The 25,078-nt window shown below is 47.9% G+C and overlaps 1 protein-coding gene across 3 annotated transcripts in view; it reads left to right on the forward strand.

Moving 5' to 3' along the window:
• Positions 1-25,078, forward strand: part of Prkag2 (protein kinase AMP-activated non-catalytic subunit gamma 2) — a 272,478-nt gene that overhangs the window by 246,510 nt on the left and 890 nt on the right. For all 3 annotated transcript variants that reach the window (XM_045160311.1, XM_045160312.1, XM_045160313.1), the window contains 9 exons: positions 1,799-1,880; positions 4,811-4,869; positions 6,650-6,695; positions 9,366-9,420; positions 10,593-10,719; positions 13,038-13,203; positions 14,486-14,523; positions 19,748-19,894; positions 21,118-21,211. In XM_045160311.1, the coding sequence (XP_045016246.1) occupies positions 1,799-1,880; positions 4,811-4,869; positions 6,650-6,695; positions 9,366-9,420; positions 10,593-10,719; positions 13,038-13,203; positions 14,486-14,523; positions 19,748-19,894; positions 21,118-21,211 (814 nt within the window). The remainder of the gene's footprint in view (positions 1-1,798; positions 1,881-4,810; positions 4,870-6,649; positions 6,696-9,365; positions 9,421-10,592; positions 10,720-13,037; positions 13,204-14,485; positions 14,524-19,747; positions 19,895-21,117; positions 21,212-25,078) is intronic.

Here is a 25,078-nt window from a genome sequence, read left to right on the forward strand (position 1 = left end):
TATACAGATACTGGCGATCAAACTCCAGTCCTTGTGCTTATCGGGCAGGCTCTTTACTGATTGAGCTGTCTCCCAAGTCCATTGTTTGTTTTGGCTTTGGAGGCTGGTTGTTGGTTCTGTTTTTTGTTTTAACCAGGTTATCAGGTATCCCATGCTGGGATAGCTGCTTTTGCTTGGTTGGATTTTTTTTTTCTTTTCTCTTCTTTTTTTTTGGTATGTGTATGTGTCTGTGGGGTACATGGGTGTGTGTGTGTGTGTACATTTGAAGCCCAGACATCCAGTGTCCACTTTCTTTTTTGAGACAAGGTCGCACTGAACCAGGAGCTCACCAATTACAGGTATACATCACCATGCCCAGCATGGACATGGGTTTTGGGGATCTAAATGCCAGTCCTCAAGCTTGCATGGCATACACTACCGATAGAGCCTTCTCTTCAGCCTGACCTTGAACCTCTCTTCCTCCTGATAAAGGACTTTTGGGGTCCTTATACACCAGTGTACCAATAATTTGGGGTGTTCCCAAATCCTTGTCCTATGTTTTTATTTTTGGTTTTGTTTTTTGTTTTTTGAGGTAGGGTGTCACTCTAGCCCAGGCTGACCTGGAATTCATTATGTAGTCTCAGGGTGGCCTTGAACTCACAGCAATCCTCCTACCTCTCCCTAGTGCTGGGATTAAAGGCATGAACCACTTTGCACAGTTTGTCCTGTGAATTTGAAGAATGAAATCGACAGACCAGAGGATAAGGCTCAGAAAGATTTTATCATAGCTGAAAACTTTAGGAGGAAGAAGAGAAGGGAGCTTAAGCCTAGAACATAAGAGAAGGAAGCGAAAAGGAGCTCTTGCCCAGGGAAACTAAAGGGGGTTTGTGAAGCCCACTTCTAGACGCAGACCTGAGGGTTTTAATGTTTTATTTGAGAAGGGAGAGCAGATAGAGAGGATGGGTGCACCAGGACCCCTAACCACTGCAAATAAACACTAGACGCATGTGCCACCTTGTGCATCTGCCTTTTTCAGTGGATACCGGGAATCCAAACCTGGGTCCTTTGGCTTGCCAGGTAAGCACCTTACCCACTAAGCCATATCTCCAGCCACCAGATCTGAGTTTTTATAGGGAGTGGCTACATGAGGAAGACCAGAGGTATGGCCAGACACCAGATTTTTATAGCTTTGCCAGTAATCTTAGGTAAGGATCAGAGTTTCTCTCATCTAGGAAGGGTGCAAACTTAATCTAGAAACCTTTCCAGGAGGGTGTAACATTCAGGTTTCTGTAGTGACATTTCCTGCTAAGGAAAAAAAAATTCACTTTTGGGGTTCTGTTACCTGACTGCCTAGCCAGTTTTTGCCTCCTATTACTCCTGCCTCATCTCCTGGGTGCTGGGATGATAGGCATGTGCCCCCCCGCCCCCCACATTCATGCCATACTGGAGATGGAAACCAGGGCTTTGTGTGCCAGGAGAGCACTTAGACAGCTCCACCCATCTTCTCTGTTTTCACATAAATCATTAACCACATACAGGAGAAATTATGGTGGCATTTAATTAGTTTGTGTGATTTTAATTACATAAAGTGTATGTACACAAGTCTTTTGTTACAGTAAAAAAAAAAAATTTTAATTGCCTTTTCATTTAAAAAAAATAGCCTTCATTCCGTCTATGCCTTTCAATATAATATAGAATAATCAAACTCACAAAGCCTGTCGTTGATGATAACTATTAAGATTTGGTTGAAATCTTAGTTGGAAGTATTTTCTTTCTGAAATGTGATCTTAAAAGTATGTTTTCTTTCTGGTTTTCCCAGGTCAAAAAGGCCTTCTTTGCCTTGGTAGCCAACGGTGTCCGCGCAGCGCCACTGTGGGAGAGTAAGAAGCAGAGCTTTGTAGGTGAGCTTCATGCACCTGGGAAGGGGCCCCTTGCTTCCCAGCCACCTGCCCGGAAATCAGCCTGGCAGGTGCGCACCAAGTTAAAGAACATTCTTGCCTTTGTACACTGGGCAAGAAGGGCCAGGAGTGAATTTAAACACCACTGCAGGGGGCTGGGAGGATGGCTCGGCAGTTAAAGGTCATTGCTTGCAAAGCCTGCCTTCCTGCAGTTCAGTTCCCAAGCCATCCACATGAACCAGACACAAAAAGTAGTGCAGACGTCTGGCATTCATTTGCAATGGCAAGAGGTCCTGGTGGGTGCTCATGCACATGCACGTGCGCGCGCGCGCACACACACACAAGTGCAAATTAATAAAACACTACTGGGCTGGGGAAACGGCTCAGTGATCAAAGGTGCTTGCTTGCAAAGCCTGCTTGCCTACATTCTATTCCACAGAACCAACATAAAGCCAGATGCACAAAGTGGCACATGACTCTGGAGTTCATTGTCTGATCCTAGTGCCCTCATTCATCAGCTTGCACACGCGTGCTCACTCTCTTTCTTTCTCTCTCTGTTCACAAATGGATTTTTTAAAATTAGAAAAACTAAACACCATGGTAGGGACTGGGAGAAGTCTTAGTGGATAAAGTGCTTCCCATGCAGGCATGAGAGCTTAAGTTCAGGTCCCCAGCACTCACATCAGATGACAGGAGTGGAGCGCATGCCCCTGTCTGCACTGGGGAGGCGGAGGCAAGAGGATCCCCAGTGCTTGCAGCTACCTCATCTATTCAAAGTGGTGAATTCCAGGTTCAGCAAGAAAACCTGTCTCAAAATGAGGAAGGTTGAAGGAACCTTAGAAGAAGACACCCTCATCAGCCTCCCGGCTCCACACGCACACATGTAGACAGACAGACCATTGTAATCGTTCCTTATTTTCTTTACTTTGTATCTTGTGGCACTCAAAGAACCCAAGTCCTTCATGAGCCCAGGGAACAAAGCACACAGACTCCTGGTCAGCCGGGGTCGCTGCCTGCGTTTGTGACCAGCCTGGCGTCTGTGAGCTGGCTCTCCCTTCACTGCACATCACCTTTCAATGATGGGAGGTGTCAGGCTGCGGACGAGATCAGGTGGGTTTGCTGGGTCATTGTCCAGCTGTGGCACTGTGTGGCAGTGTGTAAGCACTGGCTTGTAATCCTGGCACTCGGGAGGCTGAGGCAGGAGGACTGTGAGTACCAGGCCAGCCTGAGCCTCACAGCAAAAGTCTGGAAAACTCCAGAGCTGGGGATGGAATAGCGGGGACTAGCTTAGGCCAGGCAGAGCCCTTGATGTGACACCCAGCACTGAAAGAGATAAACTGTAGCGACCATGGAAGCCCTGTTGCCTCTGACCCAGTAAGTCGTAGAGTCACGGCTGACTGATGGCGCTGTATACAGCAGTTTCGTTTCATCTGTTTTGAGTTTTTTCTTTTTGAGGCAGTGTCCTAGGCTGACCTGGAGGCCCTCGTGTAGCTAGGTTGACCTTGAACTCCAGATGGCGCTGGGGCTGAAGCAGGGCTTTGTACATGCCAGACAAGCCCTTTACCAGCTGAGCTCCATCCTCAGCTCAGGATTTTGAAATTACCTGTTTATAGCTGATCCCCCTTAGGAATGTCTCAGAGCAAATGGTCATACTTTTCAGCTTTTGTAGTCCTAGTGTCCAGCACATAGTAGGACTGCAGCAAATGATGATGCTTTGTTAAAGGCATTGTGTTGACAATACATCTCAGGAAACAATCCAGGTCCCCCGAAGTACCCATAGGACTAAAGCTTAAACCATCACTCTGTCTAGTGTTCACATGTTCTAAAGTATTTATCTGTAGCTAAAATTCTCTTTGTTGATATTTTATTGATGTATTTATTTATGAAAGAAAAAGAGGCAGATAGAAGAAAGAGAGAGAATTAGCATACCAGGGTCTCCAGCCACTGAAAATGAACTCCAGACACTTGTGCCACCTTATGCACCTGGCTTTATGTGGGTACTGGGAAATCGAACCCTGATCCTTAGGCTTTATAGGCAAGTACCTTACCCACTCAGCTATCTCTCCAGCCCTACAATTCTTTTTGATATTCTGTGATAGTGTGTTTTCTGTCATTGATCTGCCAAATGCTCTAATACCATACTTGTGATGAAATATGATTCCAGCTAGAGCTGCATATCTAGTTTGGCGTAGACAGTGCATTGCAGTTTGTCTTAAATATATTAAAAACTGCTTGAGATCTTTAATTGTATTTTACAAGTTTCTGTAGGATATATTACAGGTTCATTTATCTTTGGAAATTTTTCTTTTACATATCCTTTGTTTGTTTAGTTAGTTTTTCATTCATTTAGTTATGAGAGAGAGAAAGAGAGAGAATATGGGCACACCAGGGTCTCTAGCCACTGCAAACAAACTCCAGACATGTGTCACCTCATGCATCGGGCTTATATGGGTAATGGGGAATCAAACCTGGGCCCTTAGGCTTTGCAGGCAAGTGCCTTAATGGCTAAGCCATCTCTCCAGCCCTTAATTTTATTTTTTTAAGATTTTTTTGTTTGGTTTTGGTTTTCACAGTAGGCTCTCACGCTAGCCCAGGCTGACCTGGAATTCACTATAAAGTCTCAGGGTGGCCTTGAACTCACAGCAATCCTCCTACTTCTGCCTCCCGAGTGCTAGAATTAAAGGCATGCGCTACCACACCCGGCTAAGATTTTTTTTTTTATTTGTTATTTTTAGAAAGAAAGAGAGAATGGGTGTGCCAGGGCCTCTAGCCACTGCAAACAAACTCCAGATACATGTGCCACCTTGTGCATCTGGCTTATGTGGGTCCTGGGGAATTGAACCTGGGTCCTTTGGCTTTGCAAGCGTCTTAACCACTATGCCATCTCTCCAGCACCCTTGGTTTAATTTTTAACATGTGATTCTTTGTTCCAGGAATGCTCACAATTACAGATTTCATAAACATACTGCATAGATACTATAAATCACCTATGGTAAGTATCCCATTGCTTGCTTTGTTATAGTAATGAAAGCTGTGTGTGTGTGTATCCTGTGTGAGCTGGGAGGTGGGGGCTTTCCAACTATATATAATGTGGAAGGAGATTCTGTCTAAAACTTCTAGCCCTGAAGTAGGAAGGTGTCCCTGGCAGGAGGGAAAGCTGTCTCATTCAGCACTCAGGATTCTCCATTCTAGTCCATTCCCCTGCATGCTGTACCATATATTTGCCTAAGGCCATGCTGCTTGGCCTCTGGCTGTGTACCAAGCAACATCTGCCAGGGCTGGGAGGAGGTGACTGTCCCCTGACCCCATCTCTGCTTAGTCCAGCAGGGGCCTCATCTGGAGATAGAGTGACCACAAAGCTTAACTTTTCAGGCCTGTTACAGTCATCGCCCATCACCCATCCTGGTTGCTTCTTTTTAATTGCTTCAGTGCTGGGAATAGAACCCAGTGCCTCAAGCATGCCCGGCAAGTGTTGTACCACTGAGCTTCTCCCCAACCCTGTCCCATCACTAATGATTGTTGATTTTGCCAGGCGTGGTGGCACACGCCTTTAATCCCAGCACTCAGGACACAGAGGTAGGAGGATCGCTATGAGTTTGAGGCCACCCTGAGACTACATAGTGAATTCCAGGTCAGCCTGGGCAAGAGCAAGATCCTACCTCGGAAAAAAAAAAAAAAATGATGTTGATCTTTTAACAGCCTAAACACTCCACCATTTTAAAAAGAAGGAAACAGGAAGTACAAATTAAAATGGAAGAGATTTGGTTCTGATGTTTTCCTGCCAAGTAGGAAAAGCCTGCTGTGGCTGGTGTGGTGGCAGTAGCCCTGGCACATGCCCAGCTTTCTAGAGGAATGTACTTTGAATCCCACTCAGTCCTCCATGGAGCACTATGGTGCCTGAAATTCTGTCCGCTGCATTGTGGGTTTTGTTTGATTGCCAGGAAGGGCAGAATGGAATCCGTTATTTAAGGAGTGTTGCATGGGCTATCGTCAGTTCATACCGTTGTTAAGGCAATGGTCAGTTGTCTGGTATGGTCGTGCATTACCTAGCAAGGAACATGTTCTGAGAAGTGTGTCATTAGTCAGTGCCATTCTTACACAAGTTAATGGCTACAATATCTATGGATGAAACAGTCTTATGACCACAGTTATGTATGTAGTCCATCATTTGAGTAACATGTCATTGTGGGGCACATGTCTGTAATTCCCACATAAAATAGAAAACTTTCTCCATCGGAAATGCTCTTAGAAGGAAGTGCTGTATATGTTACATGACATAGAAAAGGAACTATGAGCCAGGATGAGGAGGTCTTAGAAGGTGGGAGATTACTCGGTGGTTAAAAGCATTTGTTTGCAAAGCCTGCCAATGGGTTCAATTCCCCCACCACCCACATAAAGCCAGATGGGCATTTATTTGTAGCACTAAGAAACCCTGGCATACCCCCCCACACGATATATACAAATAAATAAATAAATATTTTTTAATATTTTAAAATAAGTTTTACCAGTGAAATAGTCTTTATTATGCCATGTGGTAAAGCAAATCCCAGCAGCCGTTTATTAAATCAAAATTGCAAAAAAAATAAAGTCAATGAAATACATTCAGCCCAAAGTTGTTTAACACTTGAAAATACATTTTTCTCCTTATTTCCCTTCATTGTCATTATAAACAGAACAATGTTACTAGGAAATCTGTTTCATTACATTTTCTGAGTACTTTGCTCCTAAATTGCACGTGTTTCACCTTTGATGAGTGCTTGTTGTATTCGCAGGTACAGATTTATGAATTAGAAGAACATAAGATTGAAACGTGGAGGGGTAAGCGCTGGCAGTTAAAAATCTTGCTTGGTGTAGATGATGTTTCAACATCTCAGATCGTCTCCTGTCTGCTTGTTATAACATATAGTTTAAGGACTCTGTTTAAGGTCTAGGGAGGTGGCTCAGTGGGTAAAATGCTTGCCATGTGAGCATGAGGAGCTGGGTTCAAATTCCCTGAACACCTGTAAAATGCCATTCTTGATGATGTGCACTTGTAATTCCAGTGCTGGCTGGGGAGGCAGAGACAAGGTGGCCCTCGGGCTTGCTGACTGGGTCTAGCTAAGTAAGTGAGCTCCAGGCTCAGCAGAGATGATCGCAGAGAATTGAGGTAGTGATTGAGAAAGATGCCCATCAGCCACCTTGACTTCCACACGCAGCACGCACATGCACCTGAGTGCACTCACACACACACAAATGTGCATACACAATCCGTACACCACACACTCACATACACAAATTCACAGCTGAGTGTAATGGTGCACGTCTTTAGTCCCACCGCTCAGGAGGCTGAGGTGGATCACTGAGTTCAAGACCAGTCTGAAGCTACAGAGTGAGATCCAGGCTAGAGGGAGACCATGCCTTGGGGAGGGGGGGAGGGTTGTTAATTTCTGCCTTCACTGTAAGAGCCTTCTGTACTAACTTCATACGCTGCCCAGTCTGTGTGGCACGCACTCCTGGCCATATGCTAGGACTGAAGGTCAAAAGCGAGTGAGTGACCACTACTGCCACCCTTCCATGTCTGCTCACCATGGCCTGCCTCACAAGCAGAGCAAGCTTCTGGCCTGATTTCTCTGAGTTGCTCCTTTACGAATGGGACACGTCAGGAAACGAGCAAAACTTGTCCAGGTGGTTTGGAACAAATGACAAGAACTTCATCTGTTGCGGTCGCAGTACTCATGCCTGCAACGGAACAGCTTGTAAACCCTTGTTCCGTGATGTGAGGTGGTCATCTCAGGGGAACTCCTGAGTGGGTGGTGACAGGGCGGAGACAGGAGCTGGCTCAGAGGACCGGCTAATGACAGTAGCGCCCTGCCTGGTGCTCAGGGCAAGGCCTGGGTAGAGGAAGAGGGCACTGGGCTGGGGTAGCTCAGCAGCGACGAGCACTTGCCACCAAAGCATGGGGCCCCTCAGGCTAGAGAGCACCAAGTCCAGTTCTCCAGAGTCCACGTTGAAGAGGTGGGCATGACCACACTTGTGTAACCTCACATAGACTCCTGGGGGCTCAAACCCAAGACTTGGCAGGGCTTGCTGACAGCATCTCCCGGCTGAGGGAGAGCCCTGTCCTAAGGAAATGGCAGGTGAGCAATAAGTGAAAGACACACGGCGCTCTCCTCTGGCCACCACGTGCACACATGGGCACACGCATCTGTACACACAAACCACACATACTGTACACACGTGCACACACCAAAATAAAATTCAGTGGAGAGGTCAGCTCACAGAATTTCAGGCGAGACATCAAGGGTCTGGCTTGCTCTTCCGTCACATGCTGACAGGATACCCAAAATCAGAACATCCCCCCGTGATCTCAGAAGCTTGCGGGCTCTCTTAGTCCCACGTCACTTAGAAGTGTGTCAAGGCTTATGTTGGTTCCATTGTGGGTAAATGATTTAAGTCAGCCTGGCCTCCAGGAGGCCCGTCGGTGGAGTTACTAGCTAATACCAAGACAGGCACTTTGCGTCAAGCTCTCTCCACAAGTCTGATGACCAGGGTTTAAGTATCTTTTTGTTTCCGCACGTGTGGTATTTAGCAGTAGTAATAATGCCAAGATATTCTCAAATGCCTTCTGTGTACAAGCCTCAGTAAAGCAAATTATAGTTGATATCTTTTCAAAGGAAATAATGCATATGTCAGCAAGATTCCCAAGGTGCACTAGGTGTTAAGCACTAATCTAACAAAATAAAACAAGAACATTAAAGAGCAAATGTGGTTATAACTGATTTATCTTATGGCATATGAAAATTGATTTTAGAGGATTTTATAAATGCGCTCTTTCTTGAGAATACTTTAACTTGATAGAATCTGGTGCCCTCTGCTGGTACGGCTCTTGATCTGATGCTATGATCACTCACACACCTTGATGTTTTTTAAAGCATCAATTGGAATATTTAAATACTTGAATATTTTAAAATATTTAATTTTGGGCTGGAGAGATGGCTTAGCGGTTAAACGCTTGCCTGTGAAGCCTAAGGACCCCGGTTTGAGGCTCCATTCCCCAGGACCCACATTAGCCAGATGCACAAGGGGGCGCACGCATCTGGAGTTCGTTTGCAGTGGCTGGAGGCCCTGACGCACCCATTCTCTCTCCCTTCCTCCCTCCCTCCCTCTCTCTCTCTCTCTCTCCCCCCATCTGTCACTCTCAAATAAAATAAATAAACAAAAATTTAAAAAAATATATTTAATTTTTCAGAGACATTTCAAGCAGTGTCTTTAACCACTGAGGCATCTCCCCAGCAACTCAGGCATTTAAAGACAATGTTCTAAAACCAGTTGGAGTTGCTTAAAATAGCCATAATTATAATTAACACCCTTGCTATGGGTAAATGACATTTTTTAATCGGGTTTTCATTCTTTTAAGAATTTTCTGTAATCAGAAGGGTTTGGGATATGAGTAGTAACTTCAAATAGCAAATATGTAACTAACTGTGTGTTTTCTTTCTGTAAATACAGAGCTATATTTACAAGAAACATTTAAACCTTTAGTGAATATATCTCCAGATGCAAGGTAAACTTGTAGGGTTTTTCTTTTTTTCTTTGAAAACGTTCTTTAAAATTTATGTGTTTTATTGCCATAGATAGAGAGATTAAAAGAAACAGGCATGTTATCTAGTCCAGATGGGGTCAAATAATAAAGTCCAGGAACATTGGCATTCACAGCAAAGCCAGGCATGGTGGCACACACCTGTAATCCCAGCCCTTGGGAGAGGGTGAGGCAGGAGGCTTGAAAGTTTGAAGCCAACCTGGGCTAGACCTTGGAGAAAGTCAGCCCGTCACAGCCAGTGTTGGTCCAGATGATTATAATGGACCAGGAAGATGGTCATACTAATTGGTTCTGAAAGCTCTCTTGTATCAGGGTCACGGAGACATCCTGTTAGAGTGCCAAACACTGGGATTGACTCCTGGCCACCCCAGTCAGTCTGGCTTCCTGAGAGCAGCAGTGAAGCCACACCCCAGCAACTCTAGTTGGGGCCAGAGCCCTCGGGAAGCTTGGATCAGAGAGGGTGAAGTGGGGACAGGGCGGGGCTCAGCGGGAGAGCATTTGCTGAGCAAAGCGCTCAGGACACAGGAAGAATGGAGTCCCTGAGGCAGGGTCGCACTGTAGTCCAAGGCTGGTTTTGAACTCATAGTGATCCTCCTACCTCTGCCTCCTGCGTGCTGGGATAAAAGGCTGTCACACCCTGCGTAGCCTGAGTAGGGGATGTTTTTAAGCTCAAGCTTTAAAGAATAGATGAATTACTTGTTTTGATTATCTTATTTCCAAACTACTAGGAAGACATACCCAGCAGTCTTCTTGACGCTGGCAGGGCGGGCAGAGGTGGAACCAAGCATCTCAAAGCCACCAGCTCCACCCGGGAGCCCGACTCAGCTTCCCACTGTGTTGTCACTGGACCACTGACTCTGCCAGAGTTTAGATCTTCTCCTTTTTCAAACAGAATTGCTCAACATACTATTTAAAAACCACTCTCCTGGAGATTTGTGGCTTCTACCTACATTTGACATCTATTGATAGCTTGCAAAAAAAAAAAAAAAAAGTGTGCTAAGATCTCCAGGGGAAAACACCCATAGTGCTATTGGGGTTTCATACAAAGCACATGCCATGCTCGAAAGCAGGGCTGGCCCAGAGCGCTCTGATGTTCCTTGAAAGCCTCCTAACAACTCTGCTGGCTCTTCCCGCAGCCTCTTCGATGCTGTGTACTCGTTGATCAAAAATAAAATCCACAGATTGCCAGTTATTGACCCTACCAGTGGGAACGCACTTTATATCCTAACCCACAAGAGAGTCCTCAAGTTCCTCCAGCTTTTTGTAAGTAGATTCTGAAGACGGGCCTGCATGGACTGCAGTTTACTTCAAGTAAATTGGCTCAGTGGAAGAAATTGTTAGGCTTAAGGTCTCCATTTCTCATTGTGAGTTTCTCAATTTACTGTGTTTGTATCGTACACTTTCAGAGTTGATTCCAATTAAAAGCAGTCACCTTTTAGCGTTAAATCGTAACATGTGGGATTCTCCACCCAGATGAACTCTGTGTCTCCTCTTGTGCAAGGAGAATCAGAGCAGTCTGCAAGTCAGTTTGCACAGGGGTAACAAGCCAGTGTTTAGGGCAAAAAACAAAACAAAACAACAAAAAAAAACCTTTTTGTGTGTTTATTGAGGCCATGGTTTTTGAAACATGAGTAAAAGAAAGACTTCATCCCTGGGGTTATCTCATTATAAACTGCAGCATTCAGAAAATCCCACAGCAAGTAGAATCTTGGCTAGAGATGCTATGTTGGTGCAGGGCAGACTTCTGTGAGCAGTAGGTTTTCTCGCCTGCTCGTGACGTGGGCTGGCTGCTGGCCTCACACTCACCCAGACCTCTGTGGCCTCTGTGGTGGGCAGGTTTAGAAGAGGCTCCAAAGGAACAGGCCTTTTCCAGGAGCTGTGTCCCCTCATGACCTGTACTCAAGTTAAAGTCATGAGTGAAAGAGGCAGTGGTGGTGGGAAGTGGGGGTTAGTAGTTCAGAAGAGGCCATTTGAGGTCACGTTTCTAAAGGAGTCAGTAGATGCTGAAAAGCCACTTCCAAGCAGCCATCCGAGGCTCCTGTCTGCAACTTCGCATTGGGAACTAATGGGGCGTGCTAATGTAATGTGGGCCCGGCCGGTCCCCAACGTAAGACCTTGTGGGGACACTTAGTGACACAGATACAGCAGGCTTCTTGATTGAGACATGCCCTGGTGATCAACCCAGTCATGTAGTCTCATGGTCCACATATATAAATAAACGTTTCATGGTTAAGAAAATGCTAAAGAATAAGGTAGGAAGGAGAGGCCTAACATGTAATAGACAACCTAGGAAGACAACGAGAAATGTGTCTGTGTTGTTTATCACTGTATCTGGAGAGCATGACAGTCTTATTGATTGTGCATCACAGGGACCAAGGGTGTGGGGTGGAGGGCCAGGTACTTGGGCCTACACATACCACAGCAGCAGCTGAGAACAGAGCCATCCACGAAAGCTGACCACTGGGGAAATGGTCCTGGGCTCACTAACACACAGCACCCTCCACATTGGCACCCCATAAGGCTGGCATGGTGTTGACTTCTATGGCAAGTGCTACTGGTTTTTTTCTGTGGAAAGAAGGAGGTCGTCTTATGTTTGGACCACTACGGTAATTAGAATCTTACTACTAAAATACGCATCTAGAGATGCTGCAGGTAAAAACATAAATTTTAAATAAAGATACTGCAGGGCCTGATTTTTACTGAGTTAGTGTGCTCACTCTGGGGAAAGGGTCGTTACTTTTGCAGACATTTGAAAATTAGCCTAGGCATAGAGTCTAAAACAGGGAATATCCTATATTGAGATGGACCAGATGACCTAATAGGTCTTTCTTCTTTTTTTTTTTTTTCTCTAAATTTCTAGGATTCTCATGATTTGAATATTGATGAACTCTTTGACTTGAACATTTTGTTTCTTCTAATTGTTCATCTTTTCCTGATAATTATAAGGTACACCAGGAGGATGGAATCAACTAGACCCTTTACAAGAGGTGGATCTTTGAAACCATAGACCTTATTTGCGGTAGTGGAACCTGATCTTAGGCTTTCTTCCGCCTAGCCCTCCTCCTTTAAAACCACCCATGAAAAGGAAAGTTAATTTTGAAAGGCTTTTTTAGCTGCGATCAGCTGGCTTGCTCTTTATTCCCAGTAGACAGAGGTTGGAGCCATCCAAGGAGAGTGCAGGGTGCAGAGGTGGGGCGGAGTGAGGACCCACTTAGCAGCCAGCCAGGCTGGTGCCTCGGGTCTGGAAGCGCATGTGTCGTATGGCAGGTCCGGGGTTTTGATTCTCGCTGGCTGACAGGTCTTCATTTCTCAAACAGGTCTGTTGTTCTCTTCTCCCCGCTGTTTTGTGAGTGAGGAGAAGCAAAAATGTAATTCTCTGGAGAGAGACAGCACAGACCTATAGACTGGTTTTCAGGAAAGAGACAGTGGTCATTGTAACTTTTGCCTGTTAGGACCTCCAAGCAGATTGTTAGGAAAGACAACCTTTCATTTGTTGAACATAGTTTCTCATTCCAATCTGGATGCTCAAGTGCGGAAAGGTGCTGTGGTTCTGGAACATTCGTGTTTCTTTCCCTGACCAGATGTCTGATATGCCAAAGCCTGCCTTCATGAAGCAGAACCTGGACGAGCTTGGGATAGGCACGTACCACAACATCGCCTTCATTCACCCAGACACTCCCATCATCAAAGCCTTGAACATCTTTGTGGAGAGACGGATCTCAGCGCTGCCGGTGGTGGATGAGTCAGGTCTGTGGGGCTGTCCCCGCCCAGGCCTGCTCCCTGTTCCCCTGTTCCTGGGGCAGAGTGGTGTACAGCAGGCAGGCCGGGAGACAGCACTGGGATGCGGTTCCCACGGCAGCTGCTGTGAAGCAAGAGCTGTAAACTGGCTTCTTTGATACTTTCACTAAGATAAAATATCATGCCCATCTTTAAATAGGCAAGTTGGTCACTGTTTAATCTGCACTGATTACCTAAAAAAAACTAAAAACCTTAATTCAGTCTTTGAGAAAAAAAATAAACAACTTTTTTTTGTTTTGTTTTGTTTTGGTTTTTGAGGTAGGGTCTTACTCTGGCCCAGGCTGACCTGGAATTCACTATGGAGTCTCAGGGTGGCCTCAAACTCATGGTGATCCTCCTACCTCTGCCTCTCAAGTGCAGGGATTAAAGGTGTGTGCCACCATGCCAGGCTTAACTTTTCTTTTTTTAACTTTCCATTGACAATACTTCATATATATGGTATATCCTGATAACAATCCCCTAACACCTTATTTTGTTCCCCTTCCAGTGAACCTCTTCTTTCCAACTAGTCCATCTTCTGTTTCAATGTCATCATTTTTTTTTTTTAATGCAGGTCTTATGTAGGTGGTATCAGCCATTGTGAGGTCAGAAATGTAGCCACCACTTTGTGTCTGGAGCAGTGTTCCAACACATTCTTTCTCATCCTTTGGCTCTTATGTTTCCTTCTGCCACCTTTTCTGCTGTAGTCCCTGAGCCGGTGGAGGGTGTGATAGAGATACCTCACATAGTGCTGATGGTCCACTGTCACTTCTCAGCACATTGATAAGTTTTGAGTCTCCCAAGCAGTCTTCCCCCATCTGAAAAGAGAAACTTCTGTAGCCAAAAGTGAGAGCAGCATTGATATTGGGCTTAAACATAAGGATTTAGAGGAAAGTTTAATGGGCATATTATATCCATTAGCCAGACAACTATAGGAGGGTTTATGACCACCTCACCCATAGACTTGTGACTAAGTTCTTAGTACCAGGTAGGAATGCCCTCCTGTGGAGTAGGCCTCAAATTCAAGCAGTCAGCAGTTGGTCCCCCCACAGCAGATATCCCACCAGTTGACACATTTACCAGCTGGCCAGCATATTGCTTGCAGAGCCCACTGCTGGTGAAGCCTGGTGATGGCCTTCCTCCCACAGCAAACTGCATTGAACTATGGTAGATAGTTCCTAATGAAGAATTATTCTAATGAGTTACTTTTCCGTTCATAAAATGTTTTTCTAACGTGTATTTCCTTTTTTAGGAAAAGTTGTAGATATTTATTCCAAGTTTGATGTAATTGTAAGTATTTTTTTAAATCTGTCATTTAGAATGCATCTTAAAATGTATTCATGTAATCTGTTTATGTCCCTCTCTGGTTCCCTAAGTTAATAATTCTCCTTTCTTAATACAAGGATCCTAGAGAATTTCAGGCTCCTAAGAGTAATCATACTTGCCCTGCTCGTGGGTCTAACAATGAATTTTATTACTTTCTTCTCAGTAGCTATATATAATAACCATCCCTGTCGCACCTGCACCCGTGTCCATCATGTCACACCCATCCCTGCCATATCCGCAGCCATGTCCGTCATGTCACACCCATCCCTGCCGTACCCGCACCCGTGTCCGTCATGTCACACCCATCCCTGCCGTACCCGCACCCGTGTCCCTGTCATATCCACACTCGCGTCCGTCATGTCACACCCATTCCTGCCGTATCCACACCCGTGTCCGTCATGTCACACCCATCCCTGTCGTATCCACACCCGTGTCCGTCATGTCACACCCATCCCTGTCATATCCACACCCGTGTCCGTCATGTCACACCCATCCCTGTTGCACCTGCACCCGTGTCCGTCATGTCACACCCATCCCTGCCGTATCCACACCCGTGTCCATCATGTCACACCCATCCCTGTCGTATCCAAACCCGTGTCCGTCGTGTCACACCCATCCCTGTCGCACCTGCACCCGTGTCCATCATGTCACACCCATCCCTGCCGTATCCACACCCGTGTCCGTCATGTCACACCCATCCCTGTCATATCCACACCCGTGTCCATCATGTCACACCCATCCCTGTCGCACCTGCACCCGTGTCCATCATGTCACACCCATCCCTGCCGTATCCGCACCCGTGTCCGTCATGTCACACCCATCCCTGCCGTATCCGCACCCGTGTCCGTCATGTCACACCCATCCCTGTCGCACCTGCACCCGTGTCCATCATGTCACACCCATCCCTGTCGTATCCACACCCGTGTCCGTCATGTCACACCCATCCCTGCCGTATCCACACCCGTGTCCGTCATGTCACACCCATCCCTGTCGTATCCGCACCCGTGTCCGTCATGTCACACCCATCCCTGTTGCACCTGCACCCGTGTCCATCATGTCACACCCATCCCTGCCGTATCCACACCCGTGTCCATCATGTCACACCCATCCCTGCCGTATCCGCACCCGTGTCCGTCATGTCACACCCATCCCTGCCGTACCAACACCCGTGTCCGTCATGTCACACCCATCCCTGTCATATCCACACCCATGTCCGTCATGTCACACCCATCCCTGTCGCACCTGCACCCGTGTCCATCATGTCACACCCATCCCTGCCGTATCCGCACCCGTGTCCGTCATGTCACACCCATCCCTGTCGTATCCACACCCGTGTCCGTCATGTCACACCCATCCCTGTCGTATCCGCACCCGTGTCCGTCACGTCACACCCATCCCTGTCGTATCCGCACCCGTGTCCGTCATGTCACACCCATCCCTGTCGTATCCGCACCCGTGTCCATCATGTCACACCCATCCCTGCCGTATCCGCACCCATGTCCGTCATGTCACACCCATCCCTGTCGCATCCGCACCCGTGTCCATCACGTCACACCCATCCCTGTCGCAACCGCACCCGTGTCCATCATGTCACACCCATCCCTGTCGTATCCACACCCGTGTCCGTCGTGTCACACCCATCCCTGCCGTACCAACACCCGTGTCCATCACGTCACACCCATCCCTGTCATATCCACACTCGCGTCCGTCATGTCACACCCATTCCTGTCGTATCCACACCCGCGTCCGTCATGTCACACCCATCCCTGCCGTGTCCGCACCCGTGTCCGTCATGTCACACCCATCCCTGCCGTATCCACACCCGTGTCCGTCATGTCACACCCATCCCTGTCGTATCCGCACCCGTGTCCGTCATGTCACACCCATCGCTGCCGTATCCACACCCGTGTCCGTCATGTCACACCCATTCCTGTCGTATCCGCACCCGTGTCCGTCATGTCACACCCATCCCTGCCGTATCCACACCCGTGTCCGTCATGTCACACCCATCCCTGTCGTATCCGCACCCGTGTCCGTCATGTCACACCCATCCCTGTCGTATCCACACCCGTGTCCGTCATGTCACACCCATCCCTGTCGCACCTGCACCCGTGTCCGTCATGTCACACCCATCCCTGTCATATCCACACCCGTGTCCGTCATGTCACACCCATCCCTGTCATATCCGCACCCGTGTCCATCATGTCACACCCATCCCTGTCGTATCCACACCCGTGTCCTTCATGTCACACCCATCCCTGTCGTATCCGCACCCGTGTCCGTCATGTCACACCCATCCCTGCCGTGTCCGCACCCGCGTCCGTCATGTCACACCCATCCCTGTCGTATCCACACCCGTGTCCGTCATGTCACACCCATCCCTGTCGTATCCGCACCCGTGTCCGTCATGTCACACCCATCCCTGTCGTATCCGCACCCGTGTCCGTCATGTCACACCCATCCCTGTCGTATCCGCACCCGTGTCCGTCATGTCACACCCATCCCTGCCATATCCGCAGCCATGTCCGTCATGTCACACCCATCCCTGTCGCATCCGCACCCGTGTCCATCACGTCACACCCATCCCTGTCGCAACCGCACCCGTGTCCATCATGTCACACCCATCCCTGTCGTATCCACACCCGTGTCCGTCATGTCACACCCATCCCTGTCGTATCCGCACCCGTGTCCGTCATGTCACACCCATCCCTGCCGTACCCGCACCCGTGTCCGTCATGTCACACCCATCCCTGTCGCACCCGCACCCGTGTCCGTCATGTCACACCCATCCCTGCCGTACCCGCACCCGTGTCCGTCATGTCACACCCATCCCTGTCGCACCTGCACCCGTGTCCATCACGTCACACCCATCCCTGTCGTATCCACACCCGTGTCCGTCATATCACACCCATCCCTGCCGTATCCGCACCCGCGTCCGTCATGTCACACCCATCCCTGTCGCATCCGCACCCGCGTCCGTCATGTCACACCCATCCCTGTCGCATCCGCACCCGCGTCCGTCACGTCACACCCATCCCTGTCGCACCCGCACCCGCGTCCGTCATGTCACACCCATCCCTGCCGTATCCGCACCATGCCCGTCTTCCGTGGGCACATCTCTTTTGGAGTCGTTCTGCCGATAGGCTGCGCTCGGTGTGCACACGAGCTCATGGTCCCCGCCAAGGCTGCCTGGTGGGTCACCATTGCTCTAAACACGACATCCGGTGGGTTCGGAGAGCTCTGGGGTGAATGGAGTCCTGCGGGGTCTGTACTTGAATCCCTGCTTGGTGCTGGCTGGGCATTTTCTCTGGTGTTGCCTCTTTCCCTCCCATCTTTCTTTCCCAGTCATTTGTAAGTGGAGTTTCTGGGAGGAGGTGGGACTACGCTGTTTTTAAGAAAGTGAACAGAAACCAGTATGGTGGCTCATTCCTTTAATTCCAGCTCTTGGGAAGCAGAGATAATATTTTGCTGTGAGTTCAAGGCCAGTCTGGAACGACATAGTAAATTCTAGGTCAGCCATCAGCCTGGGCTACAGTGAGACCCTTCCTCAAAAAAAAAAAAAAAAAAATGGGAAGAACAAATTTGACAGCCCAAATGTCTCAGAGGCACTTCAGTAGACAAAAATATTTTCAACAGTTAATGCTATGTTATCAGATAATGTAACAAGGTGAAGAGTATGAGAAAAAAGAGGAAGAGGATGAAAAAAAACACAGACTGGAGAGATGACTCGGATAAAGTGCTCACCATCCAAGCTGGAGCACCTGAGTTCAGTGCCCAGACCCCATGTGAAAAGCCAGAGGCATGGCAGGCTTCTGTAATCCCAGCCCGTAGACTGACGTGAGGTGAGAAGCAGAGACAGGAGAATTTCCTAACAGCTTGAAGCCCACACAAAACAGCAGAACAAGAATCCAGAGCAGCCAGGCATGGTGGCACATGCCTTTAATCCCAGCACTTGGGAGGCAGAGTGTTGCAGTAAGGTTTGCATTGCTGGCAGAAATCACTCAACCAAGAGCAGCTTTGTGGGCGGGGGGATGGAGGTTTATTTTGGCGTACAGACTCAAGGGGAAGCTCCATGATGGCAGGAGGAAATGATGGCATGAACACAAGGTAGGCATCACCCCCTGGCCAACGTAAGGTAGACAGTAGCAACAGGAGAGTGTGCCAGACACTGGCTATAACACCCGTAAGCCTGCCCCCAGCAATACACTGCCTCCAGGAGGCGCTAATTCCCAAGTCTCCATCAGCTGGGAACTAGCATTCACAACACCTAAGTTTATGGGGGACATCTGAATCAAACCACCACATAGAGGTAGAAGGATCACTGTGATTTTGAGGCCACCCTGAAACTACCTAGTAATTCCAGATAAGGCTGGGCTAGAGTGAGACCCTATCTCGAAAAACCAAAAATGATAATAATAATAATAATAATAATAACAACCTGTCTCAAACCAATGCAAAAATTATTCTCTGACCTCCATATGCATGCTGTGGCCTACACATGCTTGCATTCACATACACGTGCATACACACACACACACACACACAAGTAATTTTTTTTAAGAAAACCCATATGCAAGTATGGACATTCTTTTTTTTTAATTTTTGGGGTTTTTTTATTTATTTGAGAGCAACAGACAGAGAAAGAGGCAGATAGATGGATGGATGGATGGATGGATGGATGGATGGATGGATGGAGAGAGAACGGGCACGCCAGGTCCTCTAGCCACTGCAAAGGACCTCCAGACGCGTGTGCCCCTTGTGCATGTGGCTAATGTGGGTCCTATGGAATCGAGCTTCGAAACGAGGTCCTTAGGCTTGACAGGCAAGCGCTTAACCACTAAGCCATCTCTCCAGCCCACAAGTAATTTTTTTAAAGCTGGGGCTATGGGTCAGTGGTAGAGAGCTTGCCTAGCATGCACAAATAAGGCCCTGGGTTTTATCACCAGCACCAAAAAAGAAACAAAGTAACTTTTTTTTCATAATTAATGTACACCTTGTAATATGAACCCTTAGTTTGGATCAGTAAGACTGAAATAATAGCACAGTGGCATGACGCACGCTGGAGTATGAGAACTCTTGGTACCAAATTCAAATTCATGTTCTTTTAAGAAGCAGGTTGTCTTCAATCCTGTGATCATTATTATATGTGGAAGTGAAAACATAATTTGTTTTTGTGACTGTGTTACAGAATCTTGCTGCTGAAAAAACATACAATAACCTAGACATCACAGTGACCCAGGCCCTGCAGCACAGATCACAGTATTTCGAAGGTGTTGTGAAATGCAGTAAGCTGGAGACACTGGAGACCATCGTGGACAGAATAGTAAGAGCCGAGGTGAGAGGCCCTGACCTGCCGCTCGCCTTCCTCCCCACATCTACTGAAGCAGCACTCCCCAGCAAGTAGTGAACTGGGCAAGTTGAGTCACGGAAAAGCTCAGTGAGGTAGGCTGCAGATTCAGTGCCATGGGGTTCATTCCCATATCAAAACCCAGGCCAGGGGCTGGAGAGGTGGCTTAGCCGTTAAGGCACTTGCCTGCAAACCCAGAGGACCCAGGTTTGACTCTCTAAGACCCACGTTAGCCAGATGCACAAGGGGGCACACACATCTGGAGTTTGTTAGCATGGTGCTTTGCCCCGACCCTATACAGAAAATGTCCTTATATGCTGGATATGTAAAACCATTGTTTCAATTTGTAATTGCAGTTAGCCATTGTGCTGTGTTTTGACACAGAATTACTGAAGGATCTACATGTTTTATTAAAGAAATCTCTGTTGATTCACTTAAGAAAGATAGCCAAAATCACTCTTTTTTTTTTTTAATCCTAAAGCAAGCTGTGATGTCAAAAACATCACAACAGTATGCTTAGACACAGAATCTAAGCAGAGCTTGTGTCTCCTACGTGTGTTCCATTTTGTCACAGGAGGTAAGGCCCTTTGACACCCCAAGCATCTCCCAAGTGCCCACCTCAGCCTCTGGCAGAGTGCTGAAGTCAGAACAGCGTGTGCACTGCCCCCGCAAAGGAAACAAGGAAAGAGAGTCCCAGCTCTTTCCATTTTCTCCAGGACATTCCTGCTAACATCCAGGAGGATGGGCTGAAATAGAACAGGGCTGGTTACCGTCGTCGTTAGCTCGCTGCTCTAAAACCTTTGTAAGCGAGCGCAGAGCTTCCGAGGGACCCCATGCCGTGCCTCGGCAGGCACTGGCAGTGTGGGGACGGCAGCCACGCTCTTCTGACTTCTGGCTGGACATCTTTGCCGAGTCAGACCACTTACCTGGTGGTTACTAGAAACAGGAGACTGTTGTGTTCCAGCGTGTAACGGTCATAAACATTTTGAACTTTGAAAACATGACAGGACACAGCCAGCTCTTTTTTGGAAGTGGTTAGGCAAACCATCACTGGGGCCAAAGGTGTGTCTGCTGATCACTCCGCTGTACTTCTTCCCTTTTGAGGGATGAATTCATTAGATATAATAAATTATGTGGGGATGTTTTTTCCAGCTTGCTTTTCCACTTCACACTCGTGGCCCTCCCGTGGCCCACTGTGCTCCTCTCTGCAGGTCCATCGGCTGGTGGTCGTGAGCGAGGAGGACAGGATCGTGGGAATTATCTCCCTGTCGGACCTTCTACAAGCCCTCATCCTCACGCCAGTAGGTAAGACGACAGATTCCCACTTGCAATCATGGGTCTCCAAGGGAAGGGAGATGGGACAGGCGGGGTGGTATTCAAGTCACGGGCTATTGCAGTCAGGTTCGCAGGTAGTAGAAAACACCCGGCCAAGAGCAGGTTGGGAGGGGAAGGGTTTATTTTGGCTTACAGACACAAGGGGAAGCTCCAAGATGGCAGGGGAAAACGATGGCATGAGCAGGGGGTGGACATCACCTCCTGTCCAACATCGAATGGACAATAGCAGTGGGAGTGTGTGCCAAACACTGGCAAGAGGAAGCTGGCTATAATACTTATAAGCCCGCTCCCAACAATGCACTGCCTCCAGGAGGTGTTAATTCCCAAATTGCCACCAGCTGGGGACCTAGCATTCAGAAGTTTATGGGAGACACCTGAGTCAAACCATCACACAGCAGGCTCAGCGTTAGCTACTTCAGAACCATTTTCATTTTCTTCCCTGCCCTATTACAACTTCCACTTGGATGAAGTTTATAGGAAGCTTTCATAGGAGCCTAGAGGGGAGGAGGCATAGACAAAGGGGTTGGTGTTTTTTCTGCGCTGTATTTAATGGCAAGAGGTGGCCTGGTGAGGTTGTAGAACGCCAGCCCTCAGCTGGCAGTGAGCGCCTGCTCCTGCAAGTCCTTCCCCTCCCCCCCAGTGTCCCCCCACCTTGTCAGCAATCGGCACGGCACCACTCACAGCTTCCAACTCCCAAGTTTCTTTATGCCAAGGGTGGAGATAATTACAGAGATCCACAGGTGACAACTAGTGTGTGTTTGGCTCTCCACATGATCTCTGAGCCACACCCCCAGGGCTCAGGGAAACACACAAGAATGTGAGGGGAGGAGGGGAAGGGACTGCAGGGTGCTGTCTTCTGGATGCCCTAAGTCCACCACACTCAGTCTCACAGCAGGTGGGTGTCCTGTAGAGCACTGAGCCCATCAGTATCTCATCAGAAATGAGGGGGGTTCCATGAGACCCCACGCCTCCCAGTCTAAATAATGGAAACAGCCAGCCAGCCTTCTCTGAAGGGCCTCAGACATGACTGGAAGTGGTGTGCACTTTGAACCTTCTCTGAAGGGCCTCACATGACCGGAAGTTGTGTGCATTTTGTACCTTCTCAGAAGGGCCTCAGACATGACCGGAAGTGGTGTGTACTTTGAACCTTCTCAGAAGGGCCTCAGACATGACCGGAAGTGGTGTGCACTTTGAACCTTCTCAGAAGGGCCTCAGACATGACCGGAAGTGGTGTGCACTTTGAACCTTCTCAGAAGGGCCTCAGACATGACCGGAAGTGGTGTGTACTTTGAACCTTCTCTGAAAGGCCTCAGACATGACCAGAAGTGGTGTGCACTTTGAACCTTCTCAGAAGAGCCTCAGACATGACCGGAAGTGGTGTGTACTTTGAACCTTCTCAGAAGGGCCTCAGACATGACCGGAAGTGGAGTGCACTTTGAACCTTCTCAGAAGGGCCTCAGATATGACCGGAAGTGGTGTGTACTTTGAACCTTCTCAGAAGGGCCTCAGATATGACCGGAAGTGGTGTGCACTTTGAACCTTCTCAGAAGGGCCTCAGACATGACCGGAAGTGGTGTGCACTTTGAACCTTCCCTGAAGGGCCTCAGACTCTCACTGTAAGCACGAGGGGACAGCTCTGGAAGACTTCAGATTTCCATCTAGTCTTGGATTTCACAAGTTGTCAGTCATTCTTGCTGTTCCTCTTGCTATGGCTGCAGTGAAGAAACCTGTTTGGCAGCTGGCATTGGGGTGTTTGTTACCATAGGAACCATGTCATAAAGATAGGGGTGGCTGGACTGGAATTTTGGCTGGTAGGCTGTACATAACACTGTTCATCGAGGAAAATGTTGTGTTCCCAACAACCAGATTACAATTCAACGTTTGGAGTTGGATTCCCATGGCACTCAATGCTCTCGTCTCATCTGTGGTAGGCAGCATGCTTACACCTCAGGGACAATGACAGCACGCCAGGCAGCGAGGAGCCCAGGGCTGTGTGAGTGCATACAGCTTATTCTGCCTTCATTGGCCCCGGCATCTCCACCTGTAGCATGAGCAGCTTGTGTTGGCCCATCTCCCTCCGAGGGTTCTGGAAATGCGACCAAAAGTGTGAGTGCGCACTGCGCAGCGAGGCCAGGCGCGGCTGGTGGCCGCGTGCGGGACAATCAGTAAGAGGCCCTTGCAAGAAGCAGTCACTGCTGCTCACTAGAAAAGTCCCTGGCCTTTCTCCTTTCTCCAGGTAACAGCCACAGTGCCATTAGGATAGAAGGGTTCCAATTCGATACAATAACATTTTCTTTCAGTTTTCAGTGTTTGTTTATTGTCACATTTTGAACCTATATTCTGCACACACATCTGACACACTGAGCTACCTGGTGGCAGTAGCCATAGTTCTTGGCCTCTTTTTCTAATAGATTACCAGTCTTTTTCAAAAGTTAACTGTGGCTAGCCTAGGCTACAGAGCGAGTTCCAGCCTAACCCAGCCTCAACAAAACAAAAGTTAAGGGAGCTGGTCAAAGGTGCTTAAGAGTCTGACAACCTGGGTTCAATTCCCTCATATCTACATACACAAAGTGTCATATGCATTTGGAGTTCATTTGCAATGGCAAAAAGCCCTAGTACACTCATTCATAAATTCATTCATATTCTCTCTCCCTCTCTCTCTCTCCAAAAAATAAATTGTTTTAAAGTTAACTGTGTAGTTTGATGGTGGTGGTGCACATTTCTAATGCCAGCACTAAGGAGACAGGTCAACCTGAGCTACATTTCAAGATCTTGTCTTAAAGAAAAACCAAGATCAAGAGAAAAAAAAGCTTAGATTAAAAACTAATCTAAAAAACTAGACAAGGAGCCGGGCGTGGTGGTGCACACTTGTAATCGCAGCACTCGGGAGGCAGAGGTAGGAGGATCGCCATGAGTTCAAGGTCACCCTGAGACTACATAGTGAATTCCAGGTCAGCCTGGTCTAGAGCAAGACTGTACCTCAGAAAACCAGAAAAAAAAAAAAAAATAGAGAAGAAGCCAGAAGCACAAAGTGGAGCATGTATCTGGAATTTGTTTGCAGAGGCTAGAGGCCCTGGCATGCCCATTCATTCTCAGTGTGTGTGTCTGCTTGCAAATAAATCAATAAAAATATTTAAAAAAAAAAAACTAGAGTGGCACACACCTTTAATCCCAGCACTAGGAAGGCAGAGGTAGGAGGATCGCTGTGAGTTCAAGGCCATTCTGAGACTTCACATTGAATCCCAGGTCAGCCTGAGGTAGAGCGAGACCCTATGTCAAAAAAAAGAAAACCCTAGAGAAGAGCAGCAGTGGCTCCCCACTAGTCCCACGTTGAAAACCCAGCCAGGCGCCCGTACGTGCTGCAGGCAGGGGGTTACCTTTAGGTATGTTGTGATGTTTTCTTAACAGGCTTATCAGTCTGCACAGCTTAAATACTCTGCCTCTTCTACACCATTCCACATACCTATTTTTAATTTTTTATTGGGGTGTGTGTGTATAGGCGTGTTTCCACGGTGTGCATATGGGGGTCACAGGACAACTTGGAGGCATCTGCACTTCCCCTTTGAGACAGGGTCTCTGGCCATTGCAAGTGAACTGTCCGGCTGAAAGTGAATGTCAGACCAGCTGGCCCACAAGCTTTGGATTCTCTTGGCTCTGCCTCCCTTTGTTGCAGGCACATTGGCATCACACGTGCATGTGCCACTTTGCATCTGGCTGTATGTGGTGCTGGGGAGTTGGACGTGGGCTGATAGGCTTTGTAAGCAAGTGCCTTTAACTGCTCAGTCATCTCCCCAACCAAAAAAGAGGGTTGCTCCTTTGACATTTTTTTTACAGTGG

The sequence above is a fragment of the Jaculus jaculus genome, chromosome 10, assembly GCF_020740685.1.
Source record: "Jaculus jaculus isolate mJacJac1 chromosome 10, mJacJac1.mat.Y.cur, whole genome shotgun sequence".
NCBI lineage: Eukaryota > Metazoa > Chordata > Mammalia > Rodentia > Dipodidae > Jaculus > Jaculus jaculus.